This window comes from Ascidiella aspersa, chromosome 5 (genome assembly GCF_963924565.1).
Source record: "Ascidiella aspersa chromosome 5, kaAscAspe10.2, whole genome shotgun sequence".
In the NCBI taxonomy this organism is placed as follows: domain Eukaryota; kingdom Metazoa; phylum Chordata; class Ascidiacea; order Phlebobranchia; family Ascidiidae; genus Ascidiella; species Ascidiella aspersa.
Genome location: NC_139451.1, coordinates 31100337 through 31120593, shown reverse-complemented (window position 1 = coordinate 31120593; position 20257 = coordinate 31100337). Strand labels below are relative to the sequence as shown.

At 34.0% G+C, this 20257-nt stretch overlaps 1 protein-coding gene across 3 annotated transcripts; it reads right to left on the bottom strand.

Annotated features, from left to right (window-relative positions):
* Positions 1-3776: 3776 nt before the first annotated feature.
* Positions 3777-19990, bottom strand: LOC146146325 (abl interactor 2-like). 3 transcript variants are annotated; one of them, XM_083389749.1, is made up of 12 exons: positions 19835-19990; positions 18842-19009; positions 17740-17849; positions 17443-17583; positions 16750-16847; positions 15433-15534; positions 11673-11774; positions 10283-10430; positions 8836-8882; positions 7651-7773; positions 5901-6047; positions 3777-5292 (listed from the first exon to the last, which is right to left on the bottom strand). In XM_083389749.1, the coding sequence occupies exons 1-12, from the start codon at positions 19949-19951 to the stop codon at positions 5126-5128; spliced, it is 1470 nt and encodes a 489-aa protein (XP_083245875.1). In that variant the 5' UTR covers positions 19952-19990; the 3' UTR covers positions 3777-5125. The 3 variants fall into 3 exon arrangements, with proteins under 3 accessions (XP_083245875.1, XP_083245876.1, XP_083245877.1); XM_083389750.1 differs by lacking the exon at positions 15433-15534; XM_083389751.1 differs by lacking the exons at positions 11673-11774; positions 15433-15534.
* Between the last annotated feature and the right edge of the window lie 267 nt (positions 19991-20257).

The following is a 20257-nucleotide window of genomic DNA, read 5'->3' as shown; positions in this document are numbered from 1 at the left end:
ATATATAGTGCTAAGGCAGACATCAGAAAGAAGGAAACGTGGATAGATACATAATCTAAACCGGGTGTGCGGCGATTAGAAGGTAGGTCGCAGATAGCAGATAAGGCCATCCACGTGATCAGATGTTGAAAAAGTAGAGTGGTATAGAAGCTTGGTCTGCGTTAATTTCCGGGTTGTGCCGTGTTATTTCTACGGTTTCTTAATCAAAAGACGACGCCAACACCGACTTGTCGCAAGAAATCTATTTTGTGACCAGGATTTTGATACAAATGCCTTGCCACGTCTGTGTCCTGCGTGGACAGTGACGTTCAAAATGATACCTACTTCTGTATGAGCTTTGATATTCTAATGAGAAATATGTTTTTTAGATTTGACTTATGACGTAACTAGTAGGCGTAACAATACGACTTAGACAAATGCCTATTATTTCATGTGACGTTTATTATTGTGAATGACTAAGCGCTTCCTATACGTGTAGTTAAACAGAAACTTGTGCAATGAAATAAGGGAGCTGACCTAAATCAAAATACTGCGTGTTCATAATGAAGCCACCAGGGTATCTGAGCATGCCTACTTTAACAGCTTTCCAAAGACAGCGACACAATGAAGGGGAGTGCATTTCTCGCTACCGAACCTAGGATTTAAATATTTTAATGAAGACTAAGACTTTCAACTTGTAAGATTTTTTTTCAGTTCCTGCCTCTCAACCAGTGGTTCTTAACCTTTGGCAACCTGTCGAACACTTATGTTATTCTGCAAGCGTTCGTCGAACCCCAAATTTTCCCGAATTATCCGTTTCTTCCTCCTAGCAACTGAAACTGGGCATATTCAAATTATAAACTTGCATTTATATAGGTTAAATTGGCCAAACTTTCAATTAACAACGTTACATACACCTTGGGGCATAAAAGAGATTCGAATTTAGCTTGAAATAACAGCATTTATGTTTCAGAGGACGTTCTCGCCGAACCCTTGAAATAGCTGCGTCGAACCCCAAGGGTTCAATCGAACCCTGGTTAAGAACCACTGCTCCAGGGTAAGCAATAGAGGAGAATCCTTTAAAGGCAATTTTTCTTTCGTTTTCATATTTTTCAAAATTTTTTTTCGCTAACAGCTTATCATAGTATAACGTATAGTGTACTGAATAACACACGAAAGTTCACCTATTTTTATAATGATTTTTATTTGAATGGTTAAATATGATGCTTTAAAGACGAGATATAAACTTACCGCGGGGTACCTCAAGGTCTTTTTTTTAAAAAGTGGTACATTTTTATTGGCCAAAGAAGTCATTAAGTAACTGCCTCTATTGATTTTTTAGATCCATGAAAACGTAAATTACACATGAAACTGTTTTGTAAAACCGGAACGCTTTTCTAATTGCTCCGACCGAAACAAGAACTAGACCAGTTTCTAAACCATGGTTCTCAACCTTTTATGCTCCGTGGCCCCCTTTAAAAGGCTTTCAACACTCGTGGGAAAAAAATACCTATCATTTTATTTGCGTGTTTTCACTTGTTTTACTTCTTCACTTTAGTGACCAATACAGCCATTAAACGAATAAATACACTTACTTACTTACTTTCTAATAACACATCTGTTATTTTACTTTAAATTAACTTAGTTAGTATAGTCATTGCAAAGCTCATTATTGTACTCCGTCAAGGTATGTTTTTTTATTCGGCTCTGTTTTGTATTGATCCAAGCGAATGTCATTACATACGTCGAGACGATTTGTGGATTTCGTTTTATGCAGTCAAGATCAGAAAATTCAGCTTCGCAAAGATGGTTATAGTTGCGAATTAAACGCTCATTATACGACGATGGCTTTCAGTGTACACATTATACGACGGTCTTCTTGCTGAATAGTGGGTACAAATCTCTCATAGACGAAAAAACTGGAGCCCTTACTTTTGTTATTATGTGGCAGCTTCATAGCAGTCGTAAAAGTGAAGTCTGTGTTTTATAACGCCAGACGTTTTCACTCTGATCGAAAGTTCGTACATAATACTCTAGCATTATTTCCAGAAAGTTTAACTGGCTAGCAGTAGGGATTTGCCAATCATTAAGAGACCCTGTTCTAAGCTTAATAAAGACGGTATTATCGCCCAGCTACCAAGCTATCTGTTGATAAACTGCAAGTACAACTAATGAACCACAACTAACTCTAAAGTTTAAGACTTTACAGTCTGTATTCCATCCAGTTACGTTACTGAATTGGGGTTTATATTCAGCAATCCACTCTTAGGGGTTTATATAATTCAGTGCTCTTCAACCTTTTTTGGTTTGGTGATCCCTTAAAGTGGTTGTGACGAACTCATGCACCCTCTTTACTTAAAAAAGGTAAACTGAGGTAAAGGAAAAATAGGAAAAATCAATATGCTTAACAATATCATCATGCTAATAAAACCAAGCAGAGCTGCAAGTTTTAACACTGTCGATGAGAGTTTTTATGGCTGCAGACTGCTTGCGAGTATTTGTAATGCACCCTGGTACACCTTTTCGTACCGGTGCACCACACAAATATTTTGATATTGGGTGCACTCTGTGCCCACCGGTTGAAGAGCACTGATATAATTCATCCACCAACAATACAATGTTGGAAAATAATCCACAATATGCTATAACACCTTTATAATATACAGTTTGTAGCTCTATCGGTTTCGAATTTAAACTGCGCATGCAATCGTCGGACCAGGGTAGTTCGAATGGCTAGTCTAACTCGAGTCCCGAGTCCGACTTCGCAGCCTTTCTTGACACTTCTTTTAACTGCTGCGCCAACGTAACAATGATAACAAAACAATTCTTTAGTGCACGTGGGCCTCAAAATCTAAAATAAATACATTTACGTGCAAACTGCAGTCATTAATAGCGACAAACATGTGAGCAGTGGGTTCAGTGTGTAGGTTTCATGTCGGAACTGTGACGTTCCAGGTTGCTTTACGTACAACATTGGATTGAATTAAGGACATTCTAGCCTTACACCGTTGTTCACATATAATTGTGTGTCAGGTTCAGTGTTTTTTAAAATGCATCAAAAAGCTAATTTTAACCAAAAGTCATACAGGTTTTAACACAACCTTTTTTCACGGCGACCTCGAAACTGTTTTCTTTATCAAACAGTTAAAGCTATAGTTTTTTTCATCTGGCGAGAGGCATTTTGCTTTCTTGAAATAATGGAATCCCTTAAAAAGTTTTGAGAACCCCAAAAAATCACGTAACAGTTATAATTACTCTAACATACAAAACAAATACCAAGAGCCGCATTCGTTACTTGGTTAACCGCAAAGAGCACCTTACACACATGGAACGAAAATAATATCATTCTATTTCTTTTTTTTGGCCTTTATTTCGTTAAACAAACAGAATTTTATTTTCGTTAAATAGACAAAAAGTGTTTTTTAAAATTTAATTCAAAAGGAGACGCGGCGCGTTGGATGAAAAAATACACATTTCTCGATATAATGTCATTTCTTAATATTATTGGAGCATATTTTTTTGCGATTATCTTGTTTCAGAAGAATAGCTAAAAATGCATTGGCCTTGAGGAGAACAGTCCGAGTCGGAACCGCCAATAATCCATGCCTTAACTAAACGAAATATTCTAAAAAATCTAAGTGCAACATGAACGTAAGAGCCGCATGTTGGCCACCCCTGCCCTTAGGGGTGTGCAACAATCCTCCTTGTTGCCCAACGCGTTTTGCACGAGTGAAAATACTTGTTCTTCACCACCAACTAGAATGTCTCGTTAAATACCAACACAAACTTGGTTGGAACGGCGTGGTTATGTATTATTATTGCAGGCTTGTTTTTTATGTACACCACATATTACAATGCACACCAAACATCACGATATATTACACCAAGACAACGCGAGCAAATTATAGCGGGCATAACGACAATTTTGGAAGACGAAATGTCACGGGCACTTAAAAAACGTCTGGAAACAGTAATTTTATAATTTCTTATTACGTCCTCCAAGCATTATGCTCCAAAAGAATTTCATTAATTATTTAAAATGAAACGTTTGATTTTCACATTGCAAATGGCGGTTGCAAGGTGAAAACATTTCTTTAAGTGGCTATATGTATTTAAGTTATTGACTTACTATATTTTATATCGGATATCTTAAATACCCAACTTTCTTTACACTGTAAGCCAAATAAAAAAGAGAACATTATTTTAAATTCGCAAAACAAGGGCCATGCAAAATAACCGTTCTACATAATCAGCGAAAGGCAGTAGATGCGATAGAAGGTTAATTTAGGAGAAGCACAAAATACTGTTTTTGACCACGGCCAGTGGTACTCATTTTACTTTCTTGACATGAAGTACCCCATCAAACTTGAAAAAATCACTTCACTTAATGTTTTGTTTAATATTTGCTTTACACAAACTGTCAAGTTATTGATTTTCATTTAAACTCAGTCAAAAAGATATTCTAACTCAATTAAAAAATGATTTGTCAGTCAATTAGCATAAAAGCTAGTGCGTGTACTGAAATTTAAGAACCATCCACCTAGATTACGAGTTGATCGACCTGTGCGTTTTGAAAGAAGCTGGCAAATAAATAAAATATGGTCTCAAGGTCAAATCGCCCAGCCTAAAGCTGTTATGGCTTTGAATGAATACTGTTCAGTCGGGCTCGTTTGATAGATAAGCAATACAGAACCATGATTTGGGAAGCATTACATGCCAAATGTGAGCAAACATGAGTAAGACCAATTTCAGGGGATTGTTATCTGAAAACACCACCTACAAACGGTTGTCATAAAAGAGAAAAACTCCCAAAGACGTGTAGTAAGTTTGGTCTTTATTAACCCAAACTTTGGCGTCATAAAAATGCGAAGTCGTTACCACCTTAAGGCAGTATAATTTTAAAGTTTATAAAGTATATTCTTGATATTCAAACCTTCGCGAAAAGAATTTCAAGGATATTACCAACAGAAGGCTAATTTCCTGGCGAAAAGTTCAATTTTTTATCTTTTCTTTAGAACAAAACGCTTGACAGCTGGTAGAATAATGATATATTCATCTTCACAAATATATAAAGTATATATTTAGTTATTTATAGCTTTCGCCCCAATTTTTCGATATCGGCCCTATAAAGCCCCTATTTGGGCACTTAGGTGGAGACGGGTTCGGCGTAATTTCCGGGGAATAACCCAGTGACCCCGTTAAGGACCCCTTCGAACCATCCATCATCGTTCTTCTTTACCACGTAGACCAGGTCGTCCTCGCGCAAATTCAACTCGTCAACGTTGTCAGCCGCGTAGTCGTAAATGACCACGACTGCAAATGGACACAAAAAAGTTTTTTTAAGTCTCATTACAAAGTTTTGAGAGATATTTTAAAGCAGCAGAAGTATAGCTATGGTAGTTATTAGGGCCGGACATACGTAGATGTATAGAAGGACGTATCTTTATGGAAAAAATTATTATTATTACTTTGCCATGTTTACTTCATAGGAACTGACGGTGCCAGTATAGACGAAGTATATATTCCCCCAAAAAAATCCCAATCTTTTTAGTCTACGGACATCTTTTAAAAACCATCTAGCTTATGGATTCCTTCAAACTAATCACACCAAACTACGTGACTGTTGTCGGGTTTTCGATAAAGCTAAACGCATATTTTGTTAAACGTTTTAAAATATATTTTAAGACAGCAGGAGTACAACAATGTTAGTTGTCAAGGTCAGCCATGTTATGTAAACGTTAAAAGATATACAGTATGTATATAAATATACACTTGTAGCCTTGTTGTCAATAATACAATACAGATTGTCTTTATGTAGTGCCACCTGGTTATTATTTAGAATTAGACAAATACGGCGATTAACAAACATATATCAAAAATATTCTATCCCCTTGTAAAAATTAACAACAAAACAAGTTCACCTTTTTCCAAATAGTCTCTAGGCGCCCAATCCGGTTCGTTTGACATCGGGGGTTCGAAGGGCGGGGGCAAACCGACGTCCATTGGTGGAGGAGGGGGCAACATATCGGTACCCCCCAACTGGGGGGGTGGAGGGGGAATTCCAGGGTCTGAAGCGGAGAAGGTCGACGTAAAATTTATTTCATAATATACCGGGTACCTTCGGAAATACTTTTACAGGAATTAGTTTAGAACTTTAGATTACCAGGATTGCAGTTCACGAGGAAAATAACTATTCTGCGGTGAGGTTTGAAATCAAGACCCGTTTCCAGATATGACCAAGGTCGTAGGTTCGAACCTCACCGTAAGCTAGTGGTTTTCCGCCTTGTTTGCACTATAATCCTGAATAACTAAAACAACCAGCCTGCGGCGAGGTTCGAACTCACGATCTCGGTCATATCTGGAAACGAGGTCGTGATTTCGAACCTTACCTCAAGCTGCAGTTGTTTTTCTAGCGTGGCCTTGCCTGCACTACAAGAATGGCCGAGGTGGTGAGACTAAATTTATCACCTGCCGAATATAGCTTAGTCAGGATAGTGCGACGGCGTAGGCTTGGCGGAGGTCGTGTGTTCAAACCTCACCGTAGACTAGTTGGGTTTCAAGTCTGGTCTTGTTTGCATTGCAATGCTGATTAGGCCGCCTGATTTTTGTAATAGCCTTTCCGAAGGCACCAGCTATATTATTATGAACCGTAACCGTTCAACAGTACTTCTTCAGCAGGGACGGGTCACGGTTTAAACCAATTTCAGAGCCCAGTTTATTTGATTCTAAAGTTTTTTCAAAAAATGTGGACATTTCAGAGGATATGTTTTCTCTCCAGTGTAACAAAGTTGCAACATAACAACAGAGAACGTTCAGCAGTCTCAAAATAATAACATATACAGCATAGCCATGCAACTTAACAAAAGTGCTACTAGCCTAAAACAAAACACAGCACGCTACAAGGTTCGACAAATTACAACAGATCATGACAACTTTTTAAACTACTCTAAAATCTACACAGTCTAGATCTTTATAAATTCCAAATTTTCCAGGCTCCCACCCCATTTAACGTGTCATAATGACCCAAGTCCATGACTTGAAAGAATAGTATAAATCTTTACTTACATTATATTGAATTAAAATCACATTTTTTACACGACTTAAATCCAAGTCAGGTGTTTTAGTTGAATGCAATGCAATTAAAGACTTGGCGTTAACTTTTCACAGTATTTGTTGAGAATTACTTGAGCTGGACTTTAGCCATTCAAGTGACTTGTTATTTGTTACAATACTGGCTTTAAATGTGGTCTTTTTGTGCCACGCTTTATGTTTCAGCAGAGCAAACAAAACATTTCTTTAAAGTGAACTCAGTTGGGAATAGTGTTTTGCAGTAGTTTCAACATTTACATATCAAAAGATAGAAAAAGTACAATATTTAGTAGAATTTAAAGCAACGTGTTAAACTGATTTAGGCCTACTGAAGATGTCTAAGAATTTTGTGCAACCTCAAGTTTGTAAAGCACAGCTTATTTATTTATTTTAGATTTTGTTGAACATATATTTTTATTTCTAAAACATTTCTATTTTTAGCTAGATAAACTACAAAACCAAAAAGGTTGAGTAGATCGACATTATATTCTTATTTTTCCATTGCATTCTGCCGTGAACCAATGCCATTTGTCGAACCCTGAAAAGAACAAAATAAAATCTTGAAAACCTAGCCAGGGTCACCTGAGTACGACATGGGTACACTTGGGGGGAGAGGGGCATTGGGGAGATTCCCCGAGAGCCCCATGTAGGGTTCCGGTGCCGGTGGGGGGATATATTCTGCGGGCGGCGGAGGCAGGTCCAAGACTGGCCACGGCGCAAGAGGACAGACAGACAAAAGGAAAAAAACAAAAAACAGAGAGAGTAGTACACTTTATGGTTTTGAAATTGATGTTGCAAATTTCAAGATGGAAATATCAATGCAAACCAAAAAACAGGATGATGTTTTATCTTAATGCTATAGAGATGAATTTATATTCATAAGAAGATTTGTTCCTAACTTAGTAGTCCCCATACGTTTTTTTTTGGTTTATAAAAATACAAGAAGAAACTAACAAGAAGATTATTATCTTCTAGCAACTCAAGAAAAGTTTAGTGAGAAAAAAAATATAAATAACTAGAGGCAAACAACATATTAAGCAGCAGAGCGACATTTTTCAGTCTGTGCTGTCCATAATGAAAAATAACTTGGTTGCTATTTTAACTGTTATTGTTTTTAATTATAACTAATTATTTGCAAGTCAATATAGTTTTTTACATGACAGCAGTAAAAAATGTCATTTTAAATAAAAATAGAAAGTGCTTATATAATTATAAAAAAATAATTAACTATGACTAAGCAATGTATGGTAAATGCTGTAACCAATACTGTAAGAAATATTGAATGAAATGAGCTTATGGAACAAGAATGAGGTGTGGTTTTGTGACATTAAACATGCAAATGTTGTACATTCAGACAAAGACATGCCTTGTTTAGATAAAATGTCATACAAATCCTTGTGTTTGTTTTGTGACATGTCATATTCATCATGACATTTTGGTGAATATTAATTTGGGAATTGAGTGACTTTGTGTTTTAAAGTGAAATACAACGTAGATATGGAATTTAAATCCAATTAAAAACTGAATTGAATTTTGACTTTTTTACGACTTGATTGACATAAAATGTAAGATTTCATTGATTTTCTAGAAATACTATTCTCTTAAAATATTAAACTAAAACTACTATTTGCTTTCAAATTACCATTTAAGATTTAAAGCAGTTCTAAAACTATTTAATGCATTAAATTCTGCTTATAATGTCGAAGCACACATTTAAACAGGGAGCTGGAGCATGTAATACATAAAGAGCGGATATATGTTCGTTACCTGATGTGGTAGCATAGTTGTCGACCGTACCTCCAACTGTAGGAGCTCTAGGGTAAAAGGAATAATTGCATTGCTTTGGAGCATGATGGTTAAGTTTATAGTAAGGATGTCAAAGCCCATACAGAAGTAGGTTCAATATGATGTTAAATTAAAATTGAATAATAAGATATTTAAATAGCTACTTCTATATCAAGACACAAAGGAATAATTGTTTTGAGGCATAATTTTTTAGTAAGATGTAGTAAGGATATCAAATCCCATACAGAAAAAATGAATAAAAAGATATTTGAATAGTTCAAAATGCTACTCACTTCTGTATGGGCTTTGAGATCTTACTACGAATTGCCTTTTATTAGCAACATTTCCTGTGTGTTTAAATTTAAGGTACAGAAAGTTAAGATAAATAAAGGAGATCAACATTTTTCTTCAAAATAATTTAGCTAAGAAAAATAGTATTTTTGGAATGATATTATTTTTGGTCAAATCAGACCGATTAAATTTTTTGCCCAAGTCAACTATGCCAGTTAAAAGAAAGCTAATAACTTTACAACATCAGTCTTTGGACTTGTTTCCACAAGGCATACTTTTGAGTTTAATTAAATCAGAGTTTGTATGACTTTCTTTATAATAATTTACAAAATCAGTCTTTTTAATTTATATCAACTTTTGTCATTACATAGCCTATTCTTGGACTCCGCCAGGGTATTTTTAATACCCCTTAGGACGTAACTTTCTTTATAAAGTGCTAAATAACAGTAGGAATTAATAAATAATAGATGGTCAAAGAAAGTATAAATAGTTATTTACTAGAAATGTGTAGTTACTAAACTTGTATTAAAATTAAGGTTAAAATTCACTCTCGCGGCTAGGTTATTATGACACTGGTCAGTTGTGATTTGGACAAGCCTGGTTTAAAAGGAAAATAAAAATTGAAATAACAAATCAGATAAATTTTTTTTTTTTGTAAATAAAAAGGTCTAGGCCAGTGGTTCTCTACCTTTTATGCTTCGTGGCCCCCTTTGAAATGCCCTTGATTATAAATTGTTGAGCTTTGTTTTAACGTGTTTTCACTTGATATTTTTTTTCACTTCTTTCCGGTATTAACAAATAAAGCCATTAAACGAAACCAACCGAAAAATGCACTTAGGTTACTTTATAATAATTTACAAAATCAGTCTTTTTAATTTATATCAACTTTTGTCATTACATAGCCTATTCTTGGACTCCGCCAGGGCATTTTTAATACCTATAAAGACATACACCAGTGGCCCCTTAGGGGGGCGAGGGCCACGGTTGAGCAACCCTGGTCTAAGCATTAAACTGATTTAGCGAATCTTTCACATTTCATTGAAATAAATGTAAAAGCCTATTTTTTTAAATTACAAAAACTTTCTTTTAAAATATCACATACACAATGGCTAAATGGCAATAAAAGCAGTAACCTTACCTTCCATCAAATGCAACATTGGGGACGCTATAACCCCCGCTAGAGTCGGGTGAAGTTGTTGCTGACAAATTAGGGGGTGGTGGTGGCACCCCCTGGGGTGATGACATCATAGGTGGGGGTGGTGGCATACCTGGCGACATGTTCATGCCTATTTTGTAGCAAAAAATCAAATAATTGGCATAAAAGAATAAGCACAAAATTAAGTAAAGTTATATATTTTTTAAATAAAGTGCTAAGCTTTTAGCTTTCATTTAAACAAATGACTCCTTGGAACAGTTGTATTCTTAACAGGGTTCACAATATGAAAAAATGAAAAAAAAAGAATGTAGTTTTTCAAAGACCAAAATAGGATCGCTCAAATACTTTTAAACAGAATTTAAAATAAAACAGTATAAATGGAATGTTCAGCGCTATTAAAATTAATTTTCAAATTAATTTTTTTAATTAAAGTTTTAAAATACATAAATTAAGCTGGTATAAAATAAATTCACAGACTATTCAAAAACTTTTAAAAAAGCTTAGGATTTTTAAATACTTCAATATGTAAATCAATTCAAACACTCTGTGTAAACTCTGTTTTAAGTATTTCTACAATTGTCTGGATTAGTAATCTAACTAGTGCGTAGAATTGCTAAGGCTTATTTATTCAAATGTAAAAATAACCACAACTAGCTGTTATATTTTTATGTGATATTAACTACATCGCCACACTAAGATAATTCATGCAATGACAGGCTAAATGTAAGGCACCGAATAAACTAACATTATGATGTTATGTAACTAATGGTGAACACCGAATGCAAACAGACAAATTTTACCTGCAAAATTGGATATGGAATAATGTTTTTTTTAAAGCATGAAAGTAATTGCTCAAGAAATTAGGCCAAATCCTTGATTTTAGCAGGAAAACGACTTGATTTGGCACATTTCTATGCACTTAGCTAGTATGGAAAAGATCAAAAATAAGTTTTTCAGTCAAATTTTTTTTGAGCCATAAATAATTTTAAGTAATAAGGTCTTATAAATGCCTATTCTTTGTTTAGAAAAAAAAGATGGGGTTTGAACAACTGAATAAATCTTTTTTTTTCTGTTTGATAGTTGTGAAACAGTTGCTTAAAATAATTAACAGCAAGATAATAATATTGCGAACAATCAAAAAGACGACTAAAATGAGTCGATAAATCAGACTTAAGTAAAAGTAGCTACAGCCGAACTTATCTAATATTAAAAAGGTTTTCATTCAAAAAGTCCAACGGGATTGGAATGTTCAACGCTTGGTGCGTTGTTTTTTTAAATTTCGTAACTTTCTTATCAGCTATTTTGCTGTATTAAAAAGATTTGTATTTCTTAAATAACCACGTTTTGACCAAAAATGGCTGCCAAATCTTACCAGCAGAAGGTGGTGGTGGTGGTATGTTTGACGGTGGCGGGGCAGGCATTGTTGGGGGTGCAGGGGGACCAGGGGGGGCGGGAGGGGCATTCCCCGGCCCAGCTGGCAACAAGACAATGGTTAGGGGGCAAGACTCGCAGGCATCGGCAATATCCATACAAATAATGCGATGCAATTCACCATGGTAACACTGTTTTTATTAATGGCTATTGGAGTGAGTTAATAGTTTGAATTCACCATGGTTAGCGGGAACTGTTATTTTTAATTAACAGTAAAATGATAAGGTTATAGTCTGATAATATTCTAGTGAAGCTGAAACTCAATGCCTGCAGCATCGGCACTTGACAATTTACTTGGTATCGCTGCCGATATGATACCAAATTCCATTGGTCCATTTAATGCATGATTGGCATTTCACAATCATTTTGTACCCGTTTAAAGGTATTTTTAATGCTTATCAGCCAAAATTTGCCTTCGCTTTAACAAGTTTAGTTTTACATCCAGTTGTCACCCAACTTTGTTTTGGTAAATTTCGTATTAATTTGGTATCAGATTGAAACCCATACCACCCTAGAATCAAACAAATACCGATACTGTGATTTGGCATTGTGTAACCGCTCCAATTCAATATTATCTAAGACATCGCTACCAATGAATATACAATTTTACTATAATCTTCTATAATAACTGAAAGTCGTGCTAGTGAGAGTTTAACACAAAATCACAATGACAAGGTTACCACAGTGCAAACGACAAAACCAAACAGACTGAAGCATTTCAATGCTGCATACGACACACCAATAACGTGAAAGTTGACAAACCTGCATAACAGTCCTTGAATTTTGTGGTTAAAAATAAATTAGGCAGGCAATCTTACAACAAAACAATGGTAGAAATACAATTAAATTACCAAGCCAGAAGAATGAAAAGTTATTTTCAAAATCATTTTGTAAAAACAGGTTGTTGTAAACTTTTGGTTAAGATAAAACAGTTTATACCTTTGCAAATGGTTGTGTTACATCATTCATCTTGTAGGCTTTTACCAAAAAATACACATTAACTTGTTATTGTTGTTTTTTCTGTGTTTTGCAATAATTCTACCACAAACTTGACCTGACCAATTTAAACATGATCCAGAAAATCCAAGGACTAAGTGAAATACATTTACAGAAGAACAACAGTTGCCATGCCAACACACGCTGTTGCAAACAAATGTTTTTGTTTAAATTGGAGTATTTTAGCCAACTTTTTAACATGAGCAAACAGCTTAAAAAGTTGAAAAGTTGTAATACCCCACTACCTAGTAACAGTAAACTTTTGTTTTTATTTGTACTTATATTTGGAAGTACCAAAATCAGTTTCAAATTTAAAATATTAAAAAATTATAAAAACATTCTTAAAATGAAACATTTAACGGCAAAAACAAGATATGTCCCCAAAATAAATTTTCAAAAACAAGACAAACTAGACTCGTGGAAGTAATATAGTGATATGATTACTACACCATGTTAAAATCCAAAAAAGAGCAATGTGCGTAATGGGCATGCAATGTTTCGGAATGAAACAAGCAAAACTCACCGATCATATAAATGTTAGCCAGATCTGATTAAGCAGAAGGTAAATTATTTTTGTCAAACACCAATCACTGTATATCAATAGGGTTTTCATTAGAATATGTGATACACATTAGGATAATAAAATAAAAGAATCTTGTAATGCTACGGCTTAAACACAAAGAATGGCAAAAGAAAAGTTTGCACATTTAGGGTAAATATAGGTAAAAATACAATATTTTTAATGACCAGAGAAATGAGAAAATGTTTTATAAAATACAATCAAAAACTTAGATTTTGTTAAAGTATGAAAATGTTTTTTATGTTTTTTTTTCTTTTAAGCAATATTGTTGATTTTTAGACAGTTTTAAGTTAGCACAATGTCTATTTAATTGTGCCATTTTGCATCAAACATTATTACAGACAAAATATTTAGCGAATAACCTTTATGTGTTCATGACCCTTGTTGGTAGTTTACAATCTGGCTTCAATGCAAATGTATAAAAGGTTATATTCAGTGTACAAAGCTAGCATTAAGTAAACAACAATTAGGCTCACATTCTAATGAAAACCCTGAATCAAGAACTGAATGCTGCTAAGCGTAGAAATAACACATGCATTAGGATTAGGTTAATAATTACCAAATAAAATAATTTACTAACATTCAGTATCAAATGCGGATGGTTTTCAAACTTAAAAAAAAAAAAGTTAAAAAAATTACCTTTAAAGAAATTAGTGCCTTGGTGTTTAAATTATTTAGACACAGACTTTTTGCATTTCTAAATGAAGATTGAGAAATGTGTGGAACTTGACAAATGTCGGAAAGCACATTTGACACTGAATGTGTAATTTAGTTAAAAAGAAGCATGCATATGGTTAGTTAGCTAGAACTACATTATAATAAAGCCACACACTATACTTTCAACGAGGACGTTACGCTTTAGGGAGTTAGGACAATTGAGTTACAACCAAGGTTTGTATGTTATCGCAAAAAATGTTTTTTAGTTAGCATGGTTTTGTTGCTGCCTTAATTTCAATTAAGTTTAAATTATCAAGCATTTTTTCGCAATTTAATCATTTTAATTACTTAAGATAGGTGCACATTAAATTCTAATCTCAAGCAGTTTAGAGATGATCTTAGATCAGCCAGTTAATATTTGTAATCTAGTGTAAGAAATTAATGTTATGTATAAAAGCCTAAATACAATTTAAGTGGTAATTTAACGCAAAGCAGATATTAACAGCTTCAGAGAATATTTTTTTTAATTGTTCATTATATTTTTGTAAGATTTGACTAAATTAATAATAAATTTACCATTGAACTATATCTGATTTTAGGGGCAACACACAAAGCAGATAATGCCGGCTTTAGAGTATTGTTTATTCATGTCTATGATAATTTTGTGGTATTATGGTGTAATTATTAAAACGTGAACTAATACAGTCAGAAACAAATTTTGCATTTCAAATTTTGGGTTAATAACTGCCAAGCTATAACTACACTTTGGTTGCTTGAAATTTATGCGATTTACAGAATTTACAGGTTCCTTTACACAGCACTGTGATTCATCAAAAAATAATGTTGGCTAAATTTTTGTTGCAACGAGTTGGTTAAAAAGCCGACGGCACAACTCAAATTTATAAAAGAGATTTTTATGTTCAATGTGATGAATCACAAACTTTTTAAAGCTTTTACTTAGAGGTTCTAATTTTGTTTATATTAAGATTGAGTGAAGAGGCGAGCCAAAAAGCTACAAGCTTCAATTAGCGACAAGACTGCCAAAAATATTGTTGGTAAAATTTTGTTACAACATTTTGGTTAAATAGCAGACCTTCAATTACACTTCAAATTGAGAGATTACTCTAATTGGGTTAAGATCTGGATTAAGTATAAGTGACATTAAACTAAAAAGCTACATGCTTCGGTTAGCGACAAAAGTGCCAAAATTTATCATCATTTACAGAATTGTTTCCACGTTTTTTCACACAATGCTGTGATTATACAAAAACAATGTTGGTGAATTTTTGTTGCACCTGTTGGTTAATAGCCGACCTTTAATTACACTCAATTTTAAGAGATTACTTGTCAGTTCTAATTGTGTTCCGATTTAGATTGTAAGTGCAGCAGCGGGATTGAACTACAAAGCTACAAGCTTCGATTAGCGACAAAAGTGCCAGCTTCGTCAGAGAGAGAAGTTGGGTCTTACCGGTGGGGGGTATGTACCCCACGCTGGAGCTTCGGCTCCCGGTGGTATCGGAGCTGCTGTTGGAATGAGTGCGCGTGCGAAACATGGACGGTAACCTTCGACCTTAAATAATGCACCTCGGTGGCAGTGGTAGTAGAATGAAGGGTGACAAACCGTCGGTTAAAATGACGCAAAAAAGAAATGCTTTTTGTTGTAGAGGGCTGTTCATGCGTATTATGCAGTTTGGCATAAATACTGCTTATGTAGAGATAAATTTAGAATAAATCTAAAGAATATTTTTTTATTAAAAAAAAAATTAAAAAAAAATATTTTTAACATAATCATAGACAAAATTTTTTGAATTTTTTTTAAAAACATGAAACCAAAGCAGCAATTTGACAATCTGCTATCAATATGACCAAATCCGTCATGTGTTCTTGAATCGATTGTAAAATGAACAGCCCTCTCAAATTAGTATTAAACCAATTAGAATCAAATTATCTGCATAAACAAAACAGTTTTAAGGCGGTTAATTTGTTCAATAAAACAGCCAGCAGACTGAAAAAAAAAAGGACATTTTTTAGGATTGGAAATACATTTATTATTTATATGTAAATTATATAAAATGAAAAATGTTTTTATAAAGATTAGACCCAAAAAAAAATGTAAATCTCGTTTTTTTTTAATTAAAGAAAAAATACACTCCGCTATACTTAAAATACCACATCTTTATACAATTTTTTTTCACAAATGTCTTAAGTTAAGCAAAACAGAGATGCACTGCAGTGTTAGTGAAACAAATTAAAACCAGATATTAATAGGCATATCAAAAACGCTGCCGTGTTATTATGAACTTCAAGACAGGCTAAATGGTTAGGCTGGACAAATTCATGCAGGCTTTCAATTACAGCGGACATGCTGAGTGATATAAGTATATAGTTCAGGGACGTGCAACAGTTTACAGCGATGGGACAAATTTTAACACAAAATATTGATATGTTTTAATAAAAAAGAAATTTAGTGTCAACTTGTTCAAGTGTATATTTCACAAGCAGCACAAAAACTTTACACTTTACAGTTAGCTCAAAGGCTTCAGATTATTGCCCGCAGGCTGTACGCTGCACAAGTGCACACCCCTGATAAAATTGTTGGCGCAAACAGAACTCTTAACAATCCAGCAAATTTTTTGGCAACATTTTCGTGGCAAATGCCATATAAGGAAGTTTTGTATAAAACTGCTTTTTGTCTGTTAGAAAAAAAAAAAAAAAGCTGGGGTTAGGGGAATTGTTGGACATCCAACCAGGTCTGGTGTGGAAGCACCTGAATTGACCATCTTACTTTGACTGTACTCTTGTGGCACAGTCGGCGCTTTAACGGCGCGGAGTGTTCCGTAGCCGGCACTCAGGTTGCTCTTGATGCTGTCACGATTCGAAGGGCTAAAAATGGAAACAAGTCCGGGTAACAGGGATTTCCTAACAGAGTTATTATCATAAGGAGGTTTAAGCCATTTGTGCAACATCTATTAATTACCTTACAAAATAATACGTTATTTGACAGTTTGTATGTATGAGTACTAATTTAAATTACAGAGTAATTGGACCTTCCGTTTTTTTAAAAAGAAAACGGTTCTACAAAAAAAATTTAAGAATGACTGGCTTTATAAAAATATTTGATAATTATAATCATCAAATAATTTTATACTAGGTATGGAACGGTGTGTGGCTGAAGTTGTTTTTATAATTTTTCTTTAAATTATAGAAATATTCTCTATTGCTCAATGATGGAAATTAAAATAATTAAAAAAATGTTAGTAACAATCAACAGCTAAGTAAGGGAATTATGCCGATAAAATTGCAATCAAGTTTAAACTACTTTAAACAGAATAAACTTTTGCTTCATAGATTGTGGGATCAACATGCTATGCTATCATTGTTTTTACAAAATAAAATACAAAACATACAACAGTCTGAAGGTACTTATTACCCTGCACTTTGTGGATAAACTTCAACAAATAATATATTTTGAACTTACGTAGTGGCATCAGCTTTCTTAGTGCTAGGAGCAGAAGTTCTTCTAGCAGTTCCAGTATTTGGTTGAGACGAGAGTTTTATTCCGTGTCCAACGTCATCAAGCTCACCAAAATCAACCGGTTTCCGAACGTATTTGATTGGTCTGTGTAAAACATGGCAATGTACAAAAGAAGTGGTAAAAAAAACTGGGTGATTAATTAAAAAATGCATTTGGGGGTTGAGCAAAAGCTTGTTGAGAACTCAATACAATTTGTTCTTTAGATAGTTCCACCTGATCACCCTACATGTAAAAAGTTACCTTTCCGGATTAGTTGGAGCTACTATTTGATGAGATCTTGTGATTATCTTGTTTGTTGTGAGAAGACCGATTTCTCGACGAGCTACCTTTTCCTTGTGAATGTCAACAGTCTAAATAAAGAAATCAATAATGATCAGAAAAAACTTTAAAAAAAGGCTGTTTATAACTGAAGGTGACATTATTCTCGGACAAATATAGGGGATTAAAACAACATATCAAGAAACCAATTTGATTTATATTCACAAAGTGTTTATGTATAAGTATATAAAAAATCCTAATAGGATATTGTACGGTTTAGATGATATTTCAAATTTAGGTTTTAAAGATCAAAAAATTTTAACACATGCAAAAACAGTTGTTCTTTGTGAATGTCAACAGTCTAAATAAAGAAATCAATAATGATCAGAAGTAGATTAAAAAAGCTGTTTTCATCTAAAGGCAAAAAGTCCTTATTTTATGGATAACTTATTTGTTTTATATATTTCATATGTGTTGTAAAAATGGCAGGTACAAATTTCATATCAATGTATTGTATGCTTTTAATGATTTTTGAAAATTTTAGTGTTTTAGGTAAAAATTTTTCAACACATTAAAGCAAATATATAATACATAGTAACTTTTACTAAACACCAACTAAAACCAAAAAAAGATAAAATAAATTCTTCACACAAAATTTGTTAAAAGTACCAAGTTCTAAGTCGCTCAAAATGTTCATAAGACTTATATTTCCAAAATGTTAGGTAAAACCATATTTTTAGGTCCATGAATTTCCCAGAACATTGTTGTCAAATCAAGTTAAGAGATAGCAGCTAATACGAAAATATTCGTCGCATATGGCAGCTGTCAGCATGACGACAAATTCAGCGATTTTAAAAGTTTTACATTTTAGATAAAAATACGTTCAGTGGAAAAAGAGGTTTACTAAATTTAGCGAGGAATTAGTTACAGTTCAGTATTTTGGAGCAAAAAAATGCCAAGCATTGATACAATTTGCTTCACATAAATTAGGTCCTAATTAAAGTATATTGTTTTCATTGTCACAGTAATTCACGTCCAAGTTCTTATCTAAGCCCGCAAAACTAAAAAATTAAAGTCACAAGACCTGGGAGATGTTGTTAATGGCAGAGTCCATGTTGGCGAGTTGAGCAGCTTGTATGTCGAGCATGTGAAGCATGTTACTTGCTAGTGTGTTAATCTGGTATGCAACCGACGCTAGCGACTGCGTCGTAAAGTTCTTCGTTTCTTCCAGTGCAGTCTTCTTGTTCGGCTCCTAAATTGTTGTCATAAAAAATAAGCAATAAAATTGGCATGAAGTTAACTGACTATAGATCAAAATGGAGTAATAAAAAATAGGTTTAGTTTGCTCAATTGATTGTCAATCAATTGCCATTGCATAGCAACTATGCTGGATGTGTGTCAGTCGATGATTTTACTTAGATTTGCAAATATAAAATAAGATGTTAAGCAGAAAGAAACAGAAAATAAATGTATGTTAAAAAAATCAAAAAGAAACACAACAAAATGGTAAAACAGCCAAACAAAAACAAGTGAATTTTGGTATTTTTTGGATTTTATTTATTTAGTTAGTTTTTATTAAATAAATTCAATTAGAATAGATCAGCAAATTTTACTAAATGGCTTTAAACATTGAATTGGTAAAATAGCGACAGCATTGTAGCCAAGTGAAATCAAAAGTGTTAGAAAGGTCTTTTAAAGTATGGGAAATGTTTTTATTTAGTGATTAGTCTGCCATCAAAATTGAACAACTGTGCAAAACTTAGTCACATAAGCGGTTCTTGGTATAGTACATTTACCATCAGACAAATTCTTACAATAACATTATAAGAGCGACACAAATTTTTTTAAGTCAAGTAATAACCATCTAGTCCGCACATTATGCAAAGTTTCCAATTAAAAAGTTTTCAATAACTTGTCAAACATAGTCAATATATAAATTGTAAAATTGTTCTCCCAGGAAATTACAATTGCCCAGAAGAAGATTGTATGAATGTGTGGACAAAAAAATAAAAATTCCGGAAGATCAATTTTAGAAATTGCCTGGTGACAAAAATATATATTCTTTGCTAACATATACCTCAATATAGTGTTGGGCGCAGTACGATGCCACCTTCTGCAGGTTGCTGTGGCTGTCCAGGAGAGCAGCACGACCACCTGGAATTTCCTGTTCCTGCAACATCTGTAGCTCAGCCATAGTTACAAGTCTTGTTTGCCTATATAATAGATAAATCTATATACCTTAAAAAAACACAAAAAGTTTGAAGAAAAAAGTCTGATGGCGACCAGATTGGAAACTTTGGATGTTGGCAGGGAGACGATTTTGCAGCTCAAAATTGCGCGGCTGTAATAGCGTTATTTGTAAAATTTGCGCAGCTGAAAAGTGAGTACTGTACTAAAAACCGTTAGCGCGATGGAAGTTTTGCACGTTTGAGTGATTTTTCGTGACTGACCGCATTTACGTTGATTTCACATAAAATGCACAGCTATGGCCGCGGCCGAA